This window comes from Hyperolius riggenbachi, chromosome 2, assembly GCF_040937935.1.
Source record: "Hyperolius riggenbachi isolate aHypRig1 chromosome 2, aHypRig1.pri, whole genome shotgun sequence".
NCBI lineage: Eukaryota > Metazoa > Chordata > Amphibia > Anura > Hyperoliidae > Hyperolius > Hyperolius riggenbachi.
Window position 1 is genome coordinate 103,099,980 of NC_090647.1, and position 22,368 is coordinate 103,122,347.

The following is a 22,368-nucleotide window of genomic DNA, read 5'->3' on the forward strand; positions in this document are numbered from 1 at the left end:
ATTACACAATCTCTCTATCCTAAAGGAGAATTCAGTTTCACAAAATATGGCACCAGGGGCAGCGCAGACCGCCAATGTCCATGCCTCCACCTATCGCTATTATGTGACGTGAGAGCGACATTACCTGGGGAATGCTATAAGCTTCAAACAGAAGTCAACAGTATAGGCGGAGTCTCAAGCATTGCTACTGCCAAGGACCATTTCCCGCATGCTACACCACAGGGGGCAGAGTGTTTCGCCCTGTGGCGTAACTACAATTCAGGAGCCCCCCCCCCCCAGTGAAATTTTGATGGGCCCCCAAATGTTGACACCCCTTTCCTTGCCTCCCCTTGGTGTCCTTCGCGGCATTGGGGCCCATCTCACAAGGGTCATAAATCAAGTGTGGCCATCATGATCTTCACTCTTCTAACAAGTGTAGCCACAAAAACGCCTGATCTGATGTACAGTGGAGGAAATAATTATTTGACCCCTCACTGATTTTGTAAGTTTGTCCAATGACAAAGAAATGAAAAGTCTCAGAACAGTATCATTTCAATGGTAGGTTTATTTTAACAGTGGCAGATAGCACATCAAAAGGAAAATCGAAAAAATAACCTTAAATAAAAGATAGCAACTGATTTGCATTTCATTGAGTGAAATAAGTTTTTGAACCCCTACCAACCATTAAGAGTTCTGGCTCCCACAGAGTGGTTAGACACTTCTACTCAATTAGTCACCCTCATTAAGGACACCTGTCTTAACTAGTCACCTGTATAAAAGACACCTGTCCACAGAATCAATCAATCAAGCAGACTCCAAACTCTCCAACATGGGAAAGACCAAAGAGCTGTCCAAGGATGTCAGAGACAAAATTGTAGACCTGCACAAGGCTGGAATGGGCTACAAAACCATTAGCAAGAAGCTGGGAGAGAAGGTGACAACTGTTGGTGCGATTGTTCGAAAATGGAAGCAGCACAAAATGACCATCAATCAACATTGCTCTGGGGCTCCACGCAAGATCTCACCTCGTGGGGTGTCAATGATTCTGAGAAAGGTGAAAAAGCATCCTAGAACTACACGGGAGGAGTTAGTGAATGACCTCAAATTAGCAGGGACCACAGTCACCAAGAAAACCATTGGAAACACATTACACCGCAATGGATTAAAATCCTGCAGGGCTCGCAAGGTCCCCCTACTCAAGAAGGCACATGTGCAGGCCCGCCTGAAGTTTGCCAATGAACACCTGAATGATTCTGTGAGTGACTGGGAGAAGGTGCTGTGTTCTGATGAGACCAAAATAGAGCTCTTTGGCATTAACTCAACTCGCTGTGTTTGGAGGAAGAAAAATGCTGCCTATGACCCCCAAAACACAGTCCCCACCGTCAAGCATGGGGGTGGAAACATTTTGCTTTGGGGGTGTTTTTTTGCTAAGGGCACAGGACAACTTAATCGCATTAACGGGAAAATGGACGGTGCCATGTATTGTGAAATCCTGAACGACAACCTCCTTCCCTCTGCCAGGAAACTGAAAATGGGTCGTGGATGGGTGTTCCAGCACGACAATGACCCAAAACATACAGCAAAGGCAACAAAGGAGTGGCTCAAGAAGAAGCACATTAAGGTCATGGAGTGGCCTAGTCAGTCTCCGGACCTTAATCCAATAGAAAACCTATGGAGGGAGCTCAAGCTCAGAGTTGCACAGAGACAGCCTCGAAACCTTAGGGATTTAGAGATGATCTGCAAAGAGGAGTGGACCAACATTCCTCCTAAAATGTGTGCAAACTTGGTCATCAATTACAAGAAACGTTTGACCTCTGTGCTTGCAAACCAGGGTTTTTCCACTAAGTATTAAGTCTTTTATTGTTAGAGGGTTCAAAAACTTATTTCACTCAATGAAATGCAAATCAGTTGCTATCTTTTATTTAAGGTTATTTTTTCAATTTTTCTTTTGATGTGCTATCTGCCACTGTTAAAATAAACCTACCATTGAAATGATACTGTTCTGAGACTTTTCATTTCTTTGTCATTGGACAAACTTACAAAATCAGTGAGGGGTCAAATAATTATTTCCTCCACTGTATAGTCCCCTGTACTGGAGGAAGGGAGGGATAGTAGTTGGGGCCCTACACAGCTCGGGCCTCCCTGTGATTGTGGGGGCTGCTACCCTCTAGGTACACCCTTGGGTTAGTCCTTCTACCACAGTGCCCTTGCCACCAGGGAAATCCCTACTACCAGTCAGGTGCTGCTTGGGAGTGAGCATTTGCCTCTGCTTGTGTTTGGGTCTAATTTGGGGCGTAGTTTGAAGAAAAGGTAGGTGTTGACATGTCCTGAGACCATATCGTAGCCAACAGTACCAAAAAGTTTCCATGTGTCTGGCTGATTTCTTTATGTTTTGTGTAGTTTGATGAAAATGTTCACGTTTTCCTAAAGGCCGTATAAAGATGAAAGCTGTGGATGCAGGCGCAAAAGAAGATGCCATTCCATGCCTGATACCGACTGATGAAGATAAACCCAGTTCTGTTTGTTCTAAGGCGAAACGGCATGTTTCTTATTCTGATTCTGAGATCTGTATCGTCCCACTGACTTCTGCCAACAATCGGAAGTCTGCGGATCCTCCAGTTACTACAAACCCAAAACCTCAGAAGGATGTGACCAGCAGGTACGGACTGTATGTATGTGACTATTAATCATTCTAAAGTTAACTATTCAAATGTCCTTGTCAAGTCATATTCTTTGTGAGAAAATAGTCTATATTAAAGGCTACTTTCTGGTTTTAATTTTGATGCTTTGTCAATTTGCGGAGGAGTTATTTCCCTTTAGTAGAGTAATGTCAGAATACCCTGTCTGTTTAAATGTTTCCAGGTGAGTGATTTACAACAGTATTGGGCAAGGAAATTCTGTCATGGTGTCATTTGGAGAAGAACTATAGACTTGTAGTATGCTTTAAATCTGGATGGTTTTTAAAGTGAACCGAGCATCATTTTTAACACCCAGTGCAGCTCTATAGCAAATTAAAAATGCATTCTAAAAATGTGGTTTATTATTAAAAAAAAAAACTTTCGTTTTACCTCCTTTTTACATTTAAGGGTTAAAATACACACTTCTTGCGTCCGTGAAAGGACCTGCCGAAGGAGATCAACAGATGATGGAAGGCTGATAAGAAATCACCTCATTAGACTTAATTGACCACAAACAAACCCTGAGCCTTCCCCATTGTACTTCAAACAGAAAACATAAGACGCACTTGAAGAATTTCACACCTAGCCATTGTAAAAGCAGCAGGAGTTTTTGAACTCCTGAAACATGGCAGCCCTTTCAGCTATTTGAAGCCAGGAGCTGCTTGGATCACTTTAATGGCTTTTAAATCTTGAGGGTTTTGCCTTTTATTTACAAAAATAAAAACCATTTTACATGTTGTCTGTGAAACAAGATTCATCACATACCTACTGTATACTTTTGTCAAAGTTGCTCAAATGTTCCTACTTCCTGCTTGTAGACTTACTACCAGCTAGTCAGACAGGAAGCAGAACTATTTGAGGAATGGAGTTTCACAGGCACAATGGAAGGGTATTAATGTAAAAGAGAAGATGCACATGGCCTGTAAAAAAATAAATAAATAAACCACACCTAAGATGCACTTTTGTTTTTTTTGTTTATGGCTGACTTGCCACCACCCCCTTTATTGATTTATAAAAGCAACAAAATGATTTTTCCCTGGAGTATTAACCTTTACATTGAGTACAAAAAGGGGGTGGGACCACAGACGAGGTCTAAATGGATTGGTATTGTATTTATAGTTTTATCTCATCATGCTGCATGTCACGTAAGGTTCATTTTATAGGGGTTTCTTTTAATCGTAAACATTTCATTTTAAACTTTAAAGGACAAATGAGGTGAAAAGAATATGGAGGCTGCCATATTTATTTCCTTTTAAACAATACCATTTGCCTGGCAGCCCTGCTGGTCTATTTGGCTGCAGTAGTGGCTGAATCATTCCAGCAACAAGCTTGCAGCTAATCTTGTCAGATCTGACAATCATGTCAGAAACCTCTGATCTGCTGCATGCTTGTTCAGGGTCTGTGGCTAAAACTATTAGAGGCAAAGGATCAGCAGGATAGCCGGGCAACTGGTATTGCTTAAAAGGAAATAAACATGGCAGCCTCCATATCAGTTTTCCTTTAAAGGGGAACTGAAGAGAGAGGTATATGGAGGCTGTCATGTTTGTTTCCTTTTAGACAATACCAGTTGCCTGGCAGCCCTGCTGATCCTCTGCCTCTAATACTATTAGCCATAGCCCCTGAACAAGCATACAGCAGATCAGGTGTTTCAGTGGTTCAGACTTATAAGTCTGATCTGACAAGACTAGCTGCATGCTTGTTTCTGGTTTTAATCAGATACTACTGCCGAGATATAGACCAGCAGGGCTGCCAGGCAACTGGTATTGATTAAAAGGAAATAAACATGACAGCCTCCATATACCTCTCTCTTCAGTTCCCCTTTAAAGTGAAGCACCCTCATGTATTTTACCATATATATCAGTGGGAACATTAGAGAAAACCTCTACCCTGCTCTCTTTCATTATTCACTGCTCAGCCTGCTTCTAATCAGCCCTAATAAAATTCCTGACTAAGCATTCAGTCTGGCTTTGCTCAGGAAGCATTGTAGCTGAGACCGTCTTCTCTGATGTCTTTTCAAGCCCAAGCCTGCCCCCTTCTGGCTCTGCTATAATGACTCGGCTATAATGATTCCTGAGCAAAGCCAGACTGAATCCTCAGTCGGGGATTTTATCAGGGCTGATTTAGAAGCAGGCTGATCAGTGAAGAATGAAACAGAGAGCAGGGTAGGTGTTTTCTCTAATGTTCCCACTGATATATATGGTAAAATACATGAGGGTGCTTCGTCTCTCGTTCACTTTAAACCATGGGCTGCAATCCTGATCCTAGAATAAGTACTTGTGATTCCTGGATTTGACACAAGCCTGCAGGACTGCAGGGTCAGGCTTTTATGGTTGCATGCCGCTCCTGGGTCAGTAACTCACTGAGTAGTGAAGGATTAGGATGACCCTAATGCTAGTCTCCATTATTACTATCCACACAGGTCTGCGGTCGTGGTACAAATATGGATATGGAGTTACATCTTTGTATTTTGTTTCTCCTGTTGTCTCTACTATAGAAATAAAGGAATGAATACTAGAAGAGGAAATATTGATTTCTCCTCCATTAGAAGACCTAAAACCAAGACTGCCATACTCCAGAAACGCAGAAGAGAGCTAATAGAAAAGGTTATTGTCTTGAATTGCTAATCTATGCACCTCTATAAGAAGTCCTATAATGCCAAGCAGTAATATGGTAGAGAATGCCATCCTCTCATCTTAAAGGGAACCAGAGATGAACGTTTCACACAAAATAAACATATCAGTCTATAGCTTGTAAAGAATATATGCTCTACCTGATAATTTCGCCGCTCTGGTATGCCTTTTTTAGTGATTTTTATCCATTATTGCTCCAGGAAAAATCAAATATGGCCGCCGGCTCATATCCCTTCTGCTTCCGGGTTATGAGTTGTTCTGGATGTGCTGTGTAGGCTATATGAGACTAGGCTGCTATTTAGGCTATATGAGAAAGGCTGCTGCAGCCTTTCATCTGTGTGCTTTCATTTTGGTATGATGTGCAGCTGCCTGTAGGAAGTGTCTCTCATAGGAATGAAACTGCAGTCATCATCATTATCTATGCAGAGTGCATACAGATCATATTGCAGCCACACTTGTCTGTTTCAGAGATTCTCTCTCAGCAGCAGCAGCCCCTCCCATGTCATCACAACTCTCAGAATTCAAAGCAGGAAATCTGAGCCAGGAGGTGGCAGGCTTGGGCTTGAAAAGACTCCACAGAAGAGTGACTCAGCTATAATGATTCCAGGTCAAACCTAGACTGAGTCAGTCTGGGATTCTTATCACAGCTGATAATAGACTAATTAAGCAGATAAGAATGAAACTAAAAGCAGGGTAGGTGTTTACTGTCATGTTCCCACTGATAAATGTAATAAAATACATGAGGGTGCTTCGTCTCTGGTTCTCTAGTTAGTGATAGAGAATTTAATCTGAAGCTCTCCTAGAACTCGTCCTCCTTTGTATTTCTTTATCTGCTTCAGTAAGCTCAAATCCATGTTAATGGTTTTGCCATGGATGTATAGCTGTACACATACATGGATGTATACCAGTAGCTGTACACATACATGGATGTTTACCGGTAGCCGTACACATACAGTACATGGATGTATAGCTGTACACATACATGGATGTATACATACCGGTAGTTGTACCCATACATGGATGTATACCGGTAGCTGTACACATACATGGATGCATAGCTGTACACATACATGAATGTATGTGCACAGCCCTTCCTGTGAGAAGCTTGAAAAATCTCTTCCAATTACTACTATTTTAAGCTATGCTGCTTGCTCACCAGTGTGGGGTTGTGAAAGTGTTGGGATCGGGCACAACATGGTTCACAGTACTGTAATAAAGAGGAACTTTATCCCAGGATTCAACTTAATCCCAATCAGTAGCTGATACTCCCTTTCCCATGAGAAATCTTTACCTTTTCTTAAATAAATCATCAGGGACTGTGAAACCCCTCCCACAGTGTCTCCTGACAGTTTTCTGTCCTAGTTGCATTGTGGGAAATAATGGCTTTTTCCAACTGCCAAGCAAGCAGCATCTCCCTCTGTGCATAGAACTCTCAGTAACAAACATTCCGTAAAGATGTCACCAGCAGTGATAAATCTCAAAATGTAAATCGGGGAGAGGAAAGATTTTACAATGGGCAATTACTGACTAAATAATTTATATATGAATATTGTAAACAATAAGCCGTTTTATTCATTATGATGTTTTCGCTTCAGTTGCTCTTTAAATCCTGGTTCAACGCCATTGTTTTTACTGTGATATTAGGCGTCTGTGTTTAGTGCTAATTATAGCTCAAGCTTTGATTGGGAAATGTTCAGCCACTTTAGTTGATTGGACTGTATTTGTATAACCTTTTTATACCTCAGTTGCGCCAATGTACGGTTGTCCAAGAAACGGGTCGCTGCAACCACTGCACCTACTATGTTCAGGAGCAGAATGCCAGCCAAGAAAATGTAGATAAGAATTCCGCTGCACTGATCTCAGGATAAAAGTCTAATTTTTATTGAAGCAATGGTGGACAAACCGTAATACAGCTCACGCGTATCGGAGCAAACTCATGGCTCCTTAGTGCAACACAGCTATGACTAAGGAGCCATGCGTTTACTCCGATATGCGTGAGCTGTATTGCTGTTTGTCCACAACTGCCTCAATAAAAATTGGACTTTTTATCCTGAGATTGGTGCAGTGGAATTCTTATCTACTACAATGTACAGTTGTGCTCATAAGTTTGCATAAACTGGCAGAATGATTTCTCAACCATTTTTCATAGAATATTTATAACTTTTTTTTTTTTTTTGTTTTCACTCCTGGTTAGTGGTTTCCCTAAGGGCTCGTTTCCACTAGGGCGAATTCGCATGCGTGGCCTGCATGCGAATTTGCATAGGCAATGAAAGTGGATGGGACTGTTTCCACTTGTCATTGTTTTCGTGCGTTTTTCTGTGCAGGATTTTTCTGCACGGTAGGGCCTGCAGAATTCGCCTGCGTGAGGAATGCAGGCGAATCGCAGCCCATGTATTTAATAGGGAAAACGCACGTGCGTTTTTTGCATGAAAAGTAATACAAATTGAGTCAGGCAGTGACATGGTTAAATTCGCATAGACCCTGCCTATGCGAAATCGCATGCGAATTCGCGGCAAAAAAACGCACGCGGAATCGCATCCGCATGCGATTTCGTCAGCGGTGGAATCCCAGGGATTCGCACCGCACTAGTGGAAACGAGCCCTAAGACATTTATTGTCAAACAACTGTGTTTTACTCTTCTTTTTTTAATTCTTTTTTTTTAAATCCTAAGCAGCGCACAAAACCGTGCATATTATAGTGTTGCCCGGTCAATTGGGCACAGAATAAGCCAAATGATGGCTCACCCTGCTGCCACTGGAATTCTGGACAGCATTAAATACTATTCCCCCTCTGAGTCGTAGCTATTGCCAGCACCCGAATTACACTGTAATTCCTGCTGTGCCGCTATAGACGTAATTACGTTTGGTCAGTGGCAGCGCTCATCTCAAGCGTTACGTGGCTGTGAACGCGTGCCAAAATGACCGGACTCCTACACAAACTGCCCAAATGACCCGGATCAAAAGTTAACATACCCCAGTTCTTAATACCATGTATTGCCCTCTTTAACATCAATGGCAGAGTGGCTCAATGATATTGAGGTCAGGAGACTGAGATGGCCACTCAAAAACCTGCACTTTGTTTTGCTGTAGCCAATGACAGATTAACTTGACCTTGTGCTTTGGATCTTTGTCATGTTGTAATGTCCAAGTAGGTCCCATGTTCAGCTTCCTGGCTGCCGAGTGCAAATTTTCCTCCAGTATTTTTTGATAACAATATAAATGCAGTAAGTTATCAAGTCTGACCACATTTCTGTGCCATTGTAGCTTACTCATTCCCAGAACACCAGCGTTCCACCATTTTTTACAGAAGGAATGGTTGTACCTCTAATCATAGGCTTTGTTGACCCTCTCCAAATGTCAAATTTATGGTTGTGGCCAAAAAGTTAAGTTTTAGTCTCGTCACTCCAAATGACTTTGTGCCAGAAGGTTTGAGGCTCGTCTCCGTGCTGTTTAGCATCTTATAAGCGGATACTTTGTGGCATTTGCGTAGTAATGGCTTTCTTCTGACAACTCAACCATGCAGCCCATCTTCAGTGCCTCTCCTCCTTGTACATCTTGAAATTGCCACACCATATTTCTTCAGAGACTCCTGTATTTAACCTGAAATTTGTGTGTTTTTCCTTGGATCCCAAATGATTTTTCTGGCCGTTGTGGCTGAAATTTTATTTGATCTACCCGACTGATTTGGTTTAAACAGAACCCAACAGATTTTCCTTTTCTTAATTAGAATTTGAGCACTGCTGAATGTATAGGCATTTTAAATTTTCTCATATCCCTTTCGTGTTTTATAGAGTTCATCTACCTTTTTGCGCAGATCCGTTGACATTTAATTTGCTTTCCCCATGACTTAGAATACAAAAAAACATTAGTGCAGCTTTGGATGAAAGATCGAAGGGCCTGAAGTCCAGAAACTCATTGACCTCTTTATACACGCCCACTCATTACAAGCAAACAGATCACAGGTGAACATGGTTATGTTTAATAGCCATTAAAACCCATTTGTGTCAACTTGCGTGCATGTTATGAGGCCAAATCACCAGGATATGCAAACTTTTGATCAGGGTCATTTTGGTAGATTTGTGTAGTGATTATGATTTAATAAACTGCTTCAGACAACCACTAACCATGATTGCCTGAAAAGTTTTGTGTCATCATTCATATTCTATGAAAAATGGTTAAGAAATCATTATTTACATGTGCCATAGATCAGTTTAGAAATAATGCTGGATACACACGGTTCGTTCCCGCACTCTATTCCCGTTGATGCGCCGCTCGATTCCAGTCGATTCGTTTATTTCCGACATGTCCGATTTGCGGTTCGATGGATCGTTAGGTCGATTTGCCATACTTTACATGACAATCGACCTAAAAATCATCTAAATGCGCTCGGAAATGTTCGGGAATAATCGATTTGTCGGGAATTGAGCGGCGCATTCGAATGCGGGAACGAACCGTGTGTATTCAGCATTATTCTCCTGTCATGTTAATTACCACAAGTGCTCGTCCTACACTCTACAACATGAGCTTGTGCTGAATGGGGTTGAACAGGACATGAAGCACTTTGGTGCATTTAACCCGCCAAATCAGTCTATACTACACTGGTGTTCACAGTAGACACTGGGTTTGGTTTTCCAAGATTCTCTTAGACAGAAGTATTTTGGCAGTCCGGACCTGCATATAATAAGGATTTTCTGCTGTTAGGTGGTCAGGTTACAACCCTCACAGCGTTCTGGTGGTTCATCAGTAAATTGGTTTTACATGCTGTGGTTACACACCTGACCTCCACAGTGTATTACAGTCAGTCCCCTGTGTCTTGGCTAATCTGTCTATTGTACATACAGGGTGCTGTCACAGTGCAACACAGCTCAGATGATGATGACTTATTCCCTATTGCCTCTTTTCCAAAGCAGCCACAAGCAAGCAGCTCAAGACGCCAAGGTATTGTATGTTCTGTTCAGAGTACTGTATTAGATCATCCTTTTGTGTCACTACAGCATAGTATACTGCTCAACAAGAAATCAGGTAGAGTTATGGAAAAGGGAGTTATCCCAAAGGCTGTTCATTGCACCCACAAATCAATATAAAAGTCTGGGTGGGATGCTTAAAGCAAAAGAAAAAAAAAAATGAAGCATTTTATACTTTGCCTTATGTCACACATTTCCCAGGCATTCTATACCATGCCCAAAGGCAAATCAGCAGAGTGTAGCATATGAAAAGCAAACTGCCAGTGACAGTAGATGTTCAGTGATTTATGAAATGGGGTTAATGTTTCATGCACTCTTTCTTACAGGCGGGGTCACACTTGTCTTTCAGTTTTCTGTGCACATTTTTTTTCTGCACCCTGTGTGTTTGTATGCTGAAAAAATGCACACATTTTTTCACAGCAGCTGATTGAATATCATGTCAGAGTTTAATCCCGCTTTAAAATAAACCCGAGGTGAGCCTCTAGACAAACAGATGCTTGCCTTTAAGAAGAGATGAGCCTTTGTCTGGATCTTCCAGAGGCTTCCTACACTGTCCTCCAGACCACCGTGGTTGCCTGGGACCTTCCTGAAGATGTGTACCGTGCTCCTCTTCATGCAGGAGTGAGGCTTTGCCTGCGCAGTAGCACAGAGCCGCTTGTGCACGATCCGCTGCACAGGTGCGTCTGTCCTCATGCAGGTACAGTACGGCTGTGCTTGGGCAAGAGGAGTGCAGTCATAATCAGAAATCCAAAAAGCTCTTCTCTGATCTCTTTCAGGGGTCCACAAGGGGGGCGGTGGTCCGAAGGATACCATCGGAAGCCAGTGCAGGATCAAAAGGCTTCCCTTTTTTTTTTACTTTAGACTTCCATATATTCAAACACTGCCTAAATGTCTATATGGTTGTAAATTACAAAGGGCAAGGCTTAAAATGCATACAAAAAAACAGGTGCTCAACTACCATGCTAGGAACATCCAATTTCTTTCATTCATTTTGGATATACCTGTACGATCGTGAATTGCAGTGATCTCTGGGAGCTCCTGCCCAGAACCTCCATAATGTTGTCAATCCTTTGCTACACATTTGCATTTAGAATACATGATCAGATCTTCTTCTTCTTTCATTTAATGAAAGGAGGGAAATTGGATGAAGAAACGAAGAAGACAGCGCACACATCAGCAAAAGATATGAGGACAGAAGACACCGATTGCTCATCAGATAGTAGCACCTTATCTACACGGTCCAGCGACACTCATCCACGTCTGTCTGCCTCTAAAGAGAACCTCGCCATTCAACACCCAGACAGTGCAGAAGAGCTCTGCATCATAGATGCTTCCAAGGAAGGGAATGTGGCCCGATTCTTCAATGTAAGTATTGGACACATAATACTAACAATACAGGGTTGCACTTGAAAGGTTTTAAACTGTGAATACATGAAAATCTGCTAAATGGTAAAGATTTTATTCAGGGAAATGACTGGACATTCATTTCTAAGAGGAGATAAGTGATCTCGGCTGGCAGGCTGAAACTGCTCCCCCGTCCCCCACCAAAACTGCTTGTACAGCACTGCGATCTAATGCAGCACTGTATGGGGGACAGCTCTGTCACTCAGCTGTCCCCAGGAGAGCCTCAAACAGCGATCCCTCTCATAGGCTGATGCCTATGAGAGGAGATCACAATGATTGGATCTCGGTGGGGAGAGAGGGAGGGGAATAAATTAAAAATAAAATAGACATTTTAATAAAAAAAAAAAAAAAAAAAAAAAAAAAAGCAGAGCTGTACTATGCAGCTATGTTGCACTTCTCCCTGGCTGTAAACTGTTTACTTTACACTGCTGAGGCAGAGAGAGACAGGATTGGGCATACAGCTGCAGCTGATGATTATTTACACACTATTTGAAGGTATATTTGTACTTTCGATCATTATGAACTTGTTTTACTCAGACCATTGCTGCTAGTGAGGACTGTTTTGTATGCTGGATGGTCTGGACACATCCCTCCATAGTAATGCCCACAGTGAGAACTCTTCTTTGTCATTATTTTCTTCACACTAATAAAAAGATGGAAAAAAACCCTTTGTATTGTTTGCTAGTAATTACTGGAATTATATGTGGCATTTAGAATTTTAGCTTACTTTGATAGTTGTCCTTTAACCGCTGCACAACTGAGGGGTTTCACCCCTTCAGCATCTGAACAATTTTCACCTGTTAGCGCTCCTTACATTAATTCGCCTATAACTTTAGTTCATTTCATTGCGATAAGTAATGATACAGTATATCTTATTTTCCCAGGAACGTCCTCGGACAGCACCCATGAGACTTGTCTCCTTCCCCACTTCAAATGGACAGGAAGCTAAAAATACCACAGACATTTGCATATTCATTAGGCAGGCATATATAAATAGGGAACTCACAGTAAATCGTCAGTTGTTTTCTGTCCACCACACAGGACGCTACAGGGGAGCTGAAGCCAACCATGGGCTTGATTCACAAAGCGGTGCTAACCTACTTAGCACGTCTAAAGTCTTTAGACGCGCTAACCAGGGTGCTAAGTAGGTTAGCACCGGATCTCTCAATCAGATCGTGCGCTAACTTTGCGCGCGCAAAGTTTTACGCGCGCTAAGTCCCATAGGCTTTAATGGGCACTTCGCGCGGTGCGCCCTGTGCTCTGTGCAGTACGCGCGTAAAGTTTTACGCGCATAAAGTTTTGCGCGCGTAAAGTTTTATGCGCGAAAAGTTTGTTTAGACGTGCTAAGGGGGTTTTCACAGGCGTGCTAACAGTTAGCACCGCTTTGTGAATCAAGCCCCATGTCTGTAAGGCAGGAGCTGCTGCACGACTCAGGCCGAGTATCGCGGGTCAGGGACCCGGCGTGCGCCGGAGCTGCGGCCGAATAGTTTCCCCCATCGGATCTCGCGCGCACAGGCGCGTCTGACGCACTTCCGGCGGAAGAAGAGGCCGATCATGTGATCGCGCCAGCCGGATAACGTCACTCAGTCACCGCGGGTAAGCCTATCCAGCGTTCAGAGGGCAGTGAGCCGCGTTGCATCCCAGAGCCCGGCGGTGAGGGAGCGGTTCGCTTGCCCATAAGGTAAGGAGGAACTATAGGTACAGCAGCAGTTGTACGGGGGGGTTCATATTTTGGAAGCGCACTCTGTCAGGGGGGGCGCGGCTTACCTTGGCGTGGCATAATTGGGCGGCTTATTTAAAGCTCAGTTCCTGGTCAGAATCCATTCCCTGACCATGGAAACTGCCGCTGGATCCTCCTCCACCAGATCTGTGGAGCCTGGCTCAGAAGCCTCTCTGGTTGGTGTCATCTGCTGACTCCTTTTTCAGATATGTATAAATAGTTTTTTTATATAAGAGGCTGGTTAGTTACACTCTCTCTTTGTCTCTTTTATAGCCTAATGCTCCTAAAACGGATAAAGACAAATCTGATCCAACTGACAAGGCTGATAAGAGTGACAAGGGAAAACAGGCTCAGAAGTCTGATCATAAAAGATGTGCCATCTGTGCCGTGAAAATATCCTCTTCTTCATCTAGATCATTATGCCAAACATGTATTGACAAAGTTATGAAGAAAGAATCACCCGTGGTGTTTAAAGATTTGATGGGATGGATGCGTTCTGAAATGGCTACTGCCATTAAAGCTATTAAGGAGGCAAACATTCCAGCTGCTGGGACTGTTCCTATTCCTTCTCCTATGGTGCCTCCATCTCATCCTTCTACATCTAGTAGTGATGTCACGGTTACACCTCAACCTCCCCCAGGGCAGGACTCTGCCGTAAATTTACAAAAAAGAAAGAGGGGTGAAGATTCAGGGGACTCAGAATTATCTGAGGGAGAGGTGGATATATCGTCTCTTGAGGAAATTCCTTCAGGAGAGGAGTTAGACACTGATAAGCCTCATAAATTTGCCTTTGCAACTGATGCCTTAAAGTTATTTCTTAAAGCTATGCGTGATACCATGGGTATTAAGACTGAGGAAAAGACTCTATCACCCCTCGATCATATGTATGAGAGTTTATCTGATCCTGAGGTTGTTTTCATTCCAGTACATAGTTCTCTGAAGAATATGATTAAACGGGAATGGGATAACCCAGAGAGGAGAGCATTCTGGCCCAAGTCTCTTGCCAATAAATATCCGTTTGACCCTAATGACCAGAAATTCTGGGGGCCGTCACCTAAATTAGATCCCGCTCTTTCTAAGGTCTCTAGAAAATCTGATCTCCAGTTTGAGGACTTTGGAAATTTAAAAGACCCCATTGATAAGAAAATGGATAATCTGTTAAGAAGAGCATGGGAGTCTTCATCACTAACATTTAAACCAGCTGTCGCATCTACAGCCGCAGCCAGATCTTTAAAACTTTGGTTGTCTCATACACAATCCCAGATAGCTTCAGGGGTACCCAGAGAAGAGATACTAAAGGACTTTGATAACTTATTTCACGCTGCTAATTATCTTTCAGATGCAGCAGATGACACGGTCCGTTTATCTGCCAGGACCACGGCCTTGGTGAACTCTACCAGAAGAGGTATATGGGTAAAAACATGGCAAGGGGACACCTCCTCAAAATCTAAACTGTGCGGAATACCTTGTGAGGGGGAATTATTATTTGGTTCCAAATTAGATGAAACGCTAGAAAGGTCCTCAGACAATAAAAAGAACTTTCCCATAAAAAGAAAGAATTTTCGTTTCAAACGTTCCTTTCGAGACCCAAAACAGAGCGAACAGGGGTCCAAAAGCTATCCTAAAAGAAGATGGGGGCAGAACAAACCACAGCGGCCAAGACCAAATGTGTCCTTTCCTCTCCCATCCCAGGGATCTAAACAATGACATCAGGCTCCCAGTGGGAGGAAGAGTAGCGCACTTTTACGAAAACTGGGAAAGTCACTTTCAGAACAAATGGTTATTAAATATAATCCTCGAAGGTTACAAGATAGAGTTTGCCACAGCTCCTCCAGTACAATTTTTTCTTACACAGACCCCATCAGATAGGTCAATAAGATATCGAAAATTTCGAATGGACAATATACGCAATGTGGTCAATCTGCTACAGAGTCAGTGTTACAGGGCTTCTATGGACCTCAAGGACGCCTATCTCCACCTGCCTATCCATGTCAGATCCCAGCAATACCTGAGATTCGCCATAAGACTACAGGGAGAGGTAAGGCACTTCCAGTTTTCAGCTTTACCCTTTGGTATATCTTCTGCACCCTGGCTGTTCACTAAAGTATTGTCCGAGGTTCTAGCAGTACTCAGGTTAGAGTCAGTTCAGATCATAGCCTATCTGGATGATCTTCTTATTTGGGGTCAATCCTATGAGACCGTTGAGACACAGATAAACTTCTGTCTCGATTTTCTGCAGTCCTTAGGCTGGCTTATTAATTGGTCTAAATCCTCTCTAGTTCCTACTCAGACTATGGAATTTTTGGGGTTTACTATAGCCTCCATTGACAGTGTTGTGTTTCTTCCTGAAAGGAAAATATGTGCAATTCTAAAATCTGTTCTTTCTTTCCAGGGCAAGATTTCAATATCATTGAGAAACGCCATGGCTTTACTGGGTCTTCTAACTTCATCATTCCCAGCAGTTCAATGGGGTCAGCTACACTCCAGGACATTACAACTATGGATTTTAAGAAGTTGGAACAGGAGTATAAGAGACTTAGACAGGAGAATCTTAATTCCCCAGTTCATAAAGGACTCACTGAATTGGTGGTTGATCCCTTCACAGTTGACGAACGGACGTCTTTGGAGCTATCCCTCAGAGACAGTCATAACAACAGATGCAAGCGCCTGGGGTTGGGGAGCCCATCTGGGTACAATACCAGTACAGGGATCTTGGCCCAGAGCGTCGAGGCAAAGATCTTCAAACAACAGAGAGCTGGCAGCAGTTTGGCAAGCATTATCACACTTCGATTCCCAAATCAGGGGCACTCACGTCACGATAAGAACGGACAACAACACAGTGGTGGCCTATCTGAACAGACAGGGAGGAACAAGGAGTCATTCTCTATGGTACCTGTCATGCAAGATACTACAGTGGGCAGAAGGACACCTGAAATCCTTGAGAGCAGTCCATCTAAAGGGAACCCTGAATTGTTTAGCCGATTTTCTGAGCAGATCACCACTTCATCAGGACGAGTGGTCTCTGAACGAAGTTGTGTTTCAGGGCCTGGTACACCTCTGGGGCAGACCCGACATGGACTTGTTTGCTCGAAAGAACAACACAAAGTGCCAGATGTTTTGCTCACTATGCCCCCAGGACAATCCTTGCTCAGTGGACGCATTCTCGATAACGTGGAATTCAGGTCTGATGTATACCTATCCTCCTCTTTCCTTAATTCCTCGAGTTCTGAACAAATTACAGAAAGACCGAGCTCGGATGATCATGATAGTGCCATACTGGCCCAAAAGACCATGGTTTACACTACTGAAGAATTTAGCTACAGTCGATCATGTAATGCTGCCAGATCGTCCAGACCTGCTGTCCCAGGGTCCAGTTTTTCATCCAGATCTGAGGCTCCTTCAGCTTTCAGCTTGGAGCCTGAGTGGAGAAGTTTAAAGCAGAATGGTTTCTCTAACGGACTTTCAGAGACGTTAATCCAGAGCAGAAAAAAGGTTACCAGGAACATTTATCAAAAGACTTGGAATGTGTATAAAGGATGGTGTGAACAAAATTCCAGAGACTGTTCTTTATCCCTTTCAGTACTAGAATTCCTACAGGAGGGTTATCAGAAAGGCCTCAGCACCAGCACACTGAAGGTTCAGACAGCAGCTATTAGTGTTTTTCTGGAGAGACGTTTGGCTGAAGAAGAATTCTTCATACGATTCTTTCAGGCACTTAAAAGAATCAGGCCACTGGTTCATTCAAGAATGCCATCCTGGGACCTAAACACCGTACTACAGGCCTTATGTAACAGCCCCTTTGAACCTCTGGAGGAGATCTCACATAAATGTTTAACCATCAAGACGGCTTTTCTTGTAGCAATTACGTCGGCCAGGAGAGTTTGTGAATTACAGGCCCTGTCCATGAGAGAACCTTATTGCATTATCTCTGGAGATCGTATCACATTACGGTTGGACACCTCTTTCCTCCCTAAAGTTGTTTCTAAGTTTCATCGTTCTCAAGAAATATTCTTACCTTCTTTCTGTAACAACCCGACCAATGAAAAGGAGAAGAAACTTCACTGTCTGGATGTAAGAAGGACGGTTTTAGGCTACTTAGATCGTTCCAAACAATGGAGGAAATCGGATGCCTTGTTTGTTCTCTTCGGAGGAAGATTCAAAGGCAAACAAGCATCAAAGTCGACTATAGCCAGATGGATAAGGCAGACCATTGCGTTGGCTTATTCCCAACAAGGAAAGTTATTACCATCATCCATAAAGGCTCATTCAACTAGAGCGGTGTCAGCCTCTTGGGCAGAGAAGGCGGGAGCCTCCATCGAACAGATCTGTAGAGCGGCCACGTGGTCCAGCCAAAATACGTTTGTCAGACATTACAGATTAGACATTGCAGCTAGTTCAGACCTGTCATTCGGCAGGAAAGTGTTGCAGGCAGTTGTCCCCCCCTAATTAACTTATCTTGTTTTTCGTCTCATGGGTGCTGTCCGAGGACGTTCCTGGGAAAGACTATAGTTACTTACGGTAATGTCTTTTCCGGAAGTCCGAAGGACAGCACCCTTGCGACCCACCCTTACTAATAAATACATTTGAAGCAGAACTATGTGTGGTGTGGTCTTTTTTATTACTGACGATTTACTGTGAGTTCCCTATTTATATATGCCTGCCTAATGAATATGCAAATGTCTGTGGTATTTTTAGCTTCCTGTCCATTTGAAGTGGGGAAGGAGACAAGTCTCATGGGTGCTGTCCTTCGGACTTCCGGAAAAGACATTACCGTAAGTAACTATAGTCTTTTTTTGCCACCAATTAGGCTTTCTTTAGGTGGGACATTATGCCAAGAATTATTTTATTCTAAATGTGTTTTAATGGGAAAATAGAAAAACATTTGGGGAAAAAAATCATTATTTTTCAGTTTTCGGCCATTATAGTTTTTAAATGCATGCTACTGTAATTGATTAAAATCCATGTAACTTATTTGCCCATTTGTCCCGGTTATTACACCGTTTAAATTATGTCCCTATCACAATGTTTGGCGCCAATATTTTATTTGCAAATAAAGGTGCATTTTTTTCAGTTTTGCGTCCATCCCTAATTACAAGCCCATAATTTATAAAGTAACAGTGTTATACCCTCTTGACATAAATATTTAAAGATTTCAGTCCCTAAGGTAACAATTTTATTTATTTTTTTTTTTACAAAAAAAAAAAATTGGTAACAATTGGGTAGTGTGGGAGTTAATTTTACCGTATATTGTAAAATAATGCATTTGTATGTGAAAAAATGTTTTTGGGTGTAGTTTTACTTTTTGGCCACAAGATGGCCACAGTAATTTTTTGTAAATGCGTCCTGCAATCGTAGGAAGTACGCTTGCAGGAAGTTCAGGGAGGCTTGGGAAATCTTTTTCACAATGATCGCGCTGCTTCTCATAGAAGCAGCCGATCATTGCTGGGGGGCAGAGATCAACGAACGGGAATGGTTTTTCCTGTTCATTGATCTCCAGGTGGGCGGCGGCGTGCGCGGGAGCGCACGCACGTGCGAGCCGGAGCGCGGACTGCAGCGGCGGTGGTGACTATATCTATGCTCCGGGGCGGGAAACTGAAGTCCACAGTAGCATAGATATACTGTACCCGTGCGGCGAAGTGGTTAAAGTATACCTGACCTGAGGCAAAGATACTGTAGTTAAACACAAAGGTTTATTTGTGCTGGATCCGCATAACTCTGTGCATTGTTCGTTCCTCTCTTCTCATACTCCGCCAGCTCCTGTAATCTCTACCTGATAAATTTGACCTTTGGCTAAAGTCAAATGTGCAGGCAGTATGAGACAGGTTTGCTGCTATGTTCTCTTCTATCACCTTCCCAATCCCTCTTCTTCCCCGCCCCATACACTCCCTTGGTGATAATGTATATTAGGTAGCTTTGCCTTGAGTCAGGTATATGTAAAGGACAACTGAGTGAGAAGAATATGGAGGCTGCCATGTTTATTTCATTTTAAGCAATACCAGTTGCTTGGCAGACCTGCTGATCAATTTGGTTGCAGTAGTGTCTGAATCACACCAGAAACAAGCATGCAGCTAATCTTGTCATATCTGACAAAAAGTCAGAAACACCTTATCTGCATACTTGTTTCAGGTTTTTTTTTCTAAAATGATTAGAGGCATAGTATTAGCAGGATAGCCAAGGAACTGGCATTGCTTAAAAGGAAATAAATATGGCAGCTTTCCTATCCCTCTCGCTTCAGTTGTCCTTTAAAGAGGAGCTCCAATGAAAATAATGTAATAAAAAAGTGCTTAGTTTTTACAATAATTATGTATAAATGATTTAGTCAGTGTTTGCCAACCTTAAAATCTTTCCTCTTCCTGATTTACATTCTGACATTTACCACATGGTGGCATTTTTACTGCTGGCAGATGTCAGTGGAAGGAGGAGATGCTTGCTTTTTTTGGCAGTTTGGAAACAGCTGTTATTTACCACAATGCAACAAGGCTCCCACAGTGTGACGTCAGAACCATGGTCCTGACATCACACTGTGGAAGGGGTTTCACCACAATATCAGCCATACAGAGCCCCCTGATGATCAGTTTGTGAAAAAGTAAAAGATTTCTCATTGGAAAGGGGGTATTGGCTACTGATTAGGATGACGCTTAATTTTGCCCTACATGGTGGGGGCGGGGGGGGGGGGGGGGTTTGGTGCATCGGTAGACCTGTTTTATTTTGATGTTTATCAGTGGGCCATACTATTTTTACAGTTTTGTAGGGGAAAGTTGGCATGTGCTTAATCTTGATTTATATGCAAATAAAATGAACTGCATTTTCTTTTAATTTAGCATAGCTGCTCTCCAAACCTGTTTGTTCAGCATGTATTTGTTGAAACCCATTCCAAGATGCTCCCATGGACGGCATTTTTTACTAATAGGTATGTACTGTATTGTGCTAGACTGAGTATGTATAGTACTAGGGGGGAAAAAGGCATTGGAAATCTTTCCAACAGAAAAACAATGAATAGTTTCTGTGCTTTCTAATCACCGTTCCACAAGGGTAGGGCTTTGTGGTGGTGGACATGGCAGGCACGTCTTTTCTGCTTGAAGTGACACTGAGCAAAAAGTGAAGTATGAGGTTGTGTTGACGTTAAAGGACAACTGAAGCAGGAGGGATATGGAGGCTGCCATATGTATTACCTTTTAAGCAATACCAGTTGCCTGGCTGTCATGGTGATCCTCTACCTTCAATACTTTTAGCCATAGACCCTGAACAAGCATGCAGCAGATCAGGTATTTCTGACCTTGGCTGAGCTGACGATTAATCATATGCTTGTTTCAGGTGTGTGATTCAGACACTACTGCAGCCAATGAGTTCAGCAGGACTGCCAGGCAACTGGTATTGTTTAAAAGTAAATATGGCAGTCTCTATAATCTTCTCAGTTCAGTTGTCCTAAAAGTTTCTAAGTAGTTGATAGAATATTAGTCTTGCAGGCTACACTGGTTTTTAGCGATCTATTTCAAGTGGTAAAATCTACATTCTTGCATGTGCATGATGATCTTCTGTCTTCTGATTTATCTATTTTTATTTTATTTATTTTTTTTAGTTTTTGCTGTTTACACCTTTTTTTTTTTTTCTTTTTCTTTTTTCTTTCCAGGCTCTTAAAAGCCGGCACAGAATTGACCTGGAAATATGACTACGTTATTGGAAGCGCGCCGGAAATGGAAATTCCATGCCTGTGCGGATCTAAAACTTGCAAAAAAAATATTATTTGAACTATTTATGCATTTTTATAAAAGGTTTAAAAAAAGGTCATTTTTTTTTAGAAGGCTCGTTGCCAGATGATTCATTTTGTGAGCTATTGTTTAATGGTTTGTATTGTATGTATAATTGGCAATTTCCTGTATTCCTGTATCAGGTTTCAGCTGGAGAGACTATATTTTTCAAAAAGAGATATTTATACTAAATTGCTATCATGTATGTTTATTGTATGTGTTTGAAGGCCCATCTAATGGGTAAGTCCTCCAATATCTATCTTGTCCAAGGCAGGTTCTTGACTTTTTGCTGCCTGAAGAAAACTTTGTGAGTGATTTCGGCCAGTCGACGCAAGCGCAGTGCGCTCCCTTCGTACTGCGCGGGCGCATGCGTACAGAGCCGGAGGGAGCCCCTGTGCATGCGGAAAACTGGTCACATCCGGCGTAAGTCCCTAGTCCCTTTGTGATTAATATAAAGTGATTCTTCTGTAATAACAAATTCCCTAACGTCCCAATATTAAGTTGTAATTAAAAATGGTTAACAAGATGCTAATGGTTTTGAACTGATACAAATGTTAAGTATCTTGAACTTGCACTTTACTTGTCAGTATAATTTTTTTTGTTTCAAATCCTATCTGTGTCGCATATTTCATTTCCCCTGCATTGCAATAATCCATCAAATACCGAATGAACTACTGCATGATTTTTTTAAAAGAATTAAGCTGTAAGAGCTGTAACCGCTCGCTGTGGGGGCGCCTTGCCCTTGTTTACACCTTACAGCTACACAACTGCAAGGGCAAGTTGCCCAACACAGCAGGCTGGTACAACTCTTACAGCCTTATTGTGGTGATTTTAACTGACAGATTAAATAAGAGCTTACTGTATATACTTGTGTATAAGCCGAGGTACCCACTTTTACCTCGGAAACCAGGAAAAAGTGATTCCACTATAGCCAGATGTTCCCCCAGTACAAGTCATCCCCCTTTCCTCATAGCCAGATGTGCCCTAAGGATGATACAGCTGTGGCTCAAGATGCCACTAGATGGCGTCATAGATGTGAGACAGTGATTGCCCCACAAGAAGAACACCCAATCCATTGCACCACTGACAGATTGCTTGCACGCTCCTCTCCACAAGCCAGGGGACATACAGTATGTAGTCTTGAGCAGCCCACTTTGCACACCATGTTGCAGGGGATGGGGGGCATGGACACAGCAGGGAGCCAGCTGGCAAGAACAGGACCACTAGTACAAGATCCTTATGCTCC

The 22,368-nt window shown here is 42.6% G+C and overlaps 1 protein-coding gene across 2 annotated transcripts in view; it reads left to right on the forward strand.

Annotated features, from left to right (window-relative positions):
* Positions 1–21,730, forward strand: part of SETDB2 (SET domain bifurcated histone lysine methyltransferase 2) — a 73,989-nt gene extending 52,259 nt beyond the window's left edge. Inside the window, exons 9-14 of one of the 2 annotated variants that reach the window (XM_068267135.1) lie at positions 2,410–2,638; positions 5,152–5,260; positions 10,128–10,224; positions 11,383–11,615; positions 20,196–20,284; positions 21,005–21,730. In XM_068267135.1, the coding sequence (XP_068123236.1) occupies positions 2,410–2,638; positions 5,152–5,260; positions 10,128–10,224; positions 11,383–11,615; positions 20,196–20,284; positions 21,005–21,122 (875 nt within the window). In that variant the 3' untranslated portion in view covers positions 21,123–21,730. The remainder of the gene's footprint in view (positions 1–2,409; positions 2,639–5,151; positions 5,261–10,127; positions 10,225–11,382; positions 11,616–20,195; positions 20,285–21,004) is intronic. The other variant, XM_068267136.1, reaches the window with a different exon arrangement.
* The last annotated feature ends 638 nt before the right edge of the window (positions 21,731–22,368 follow it).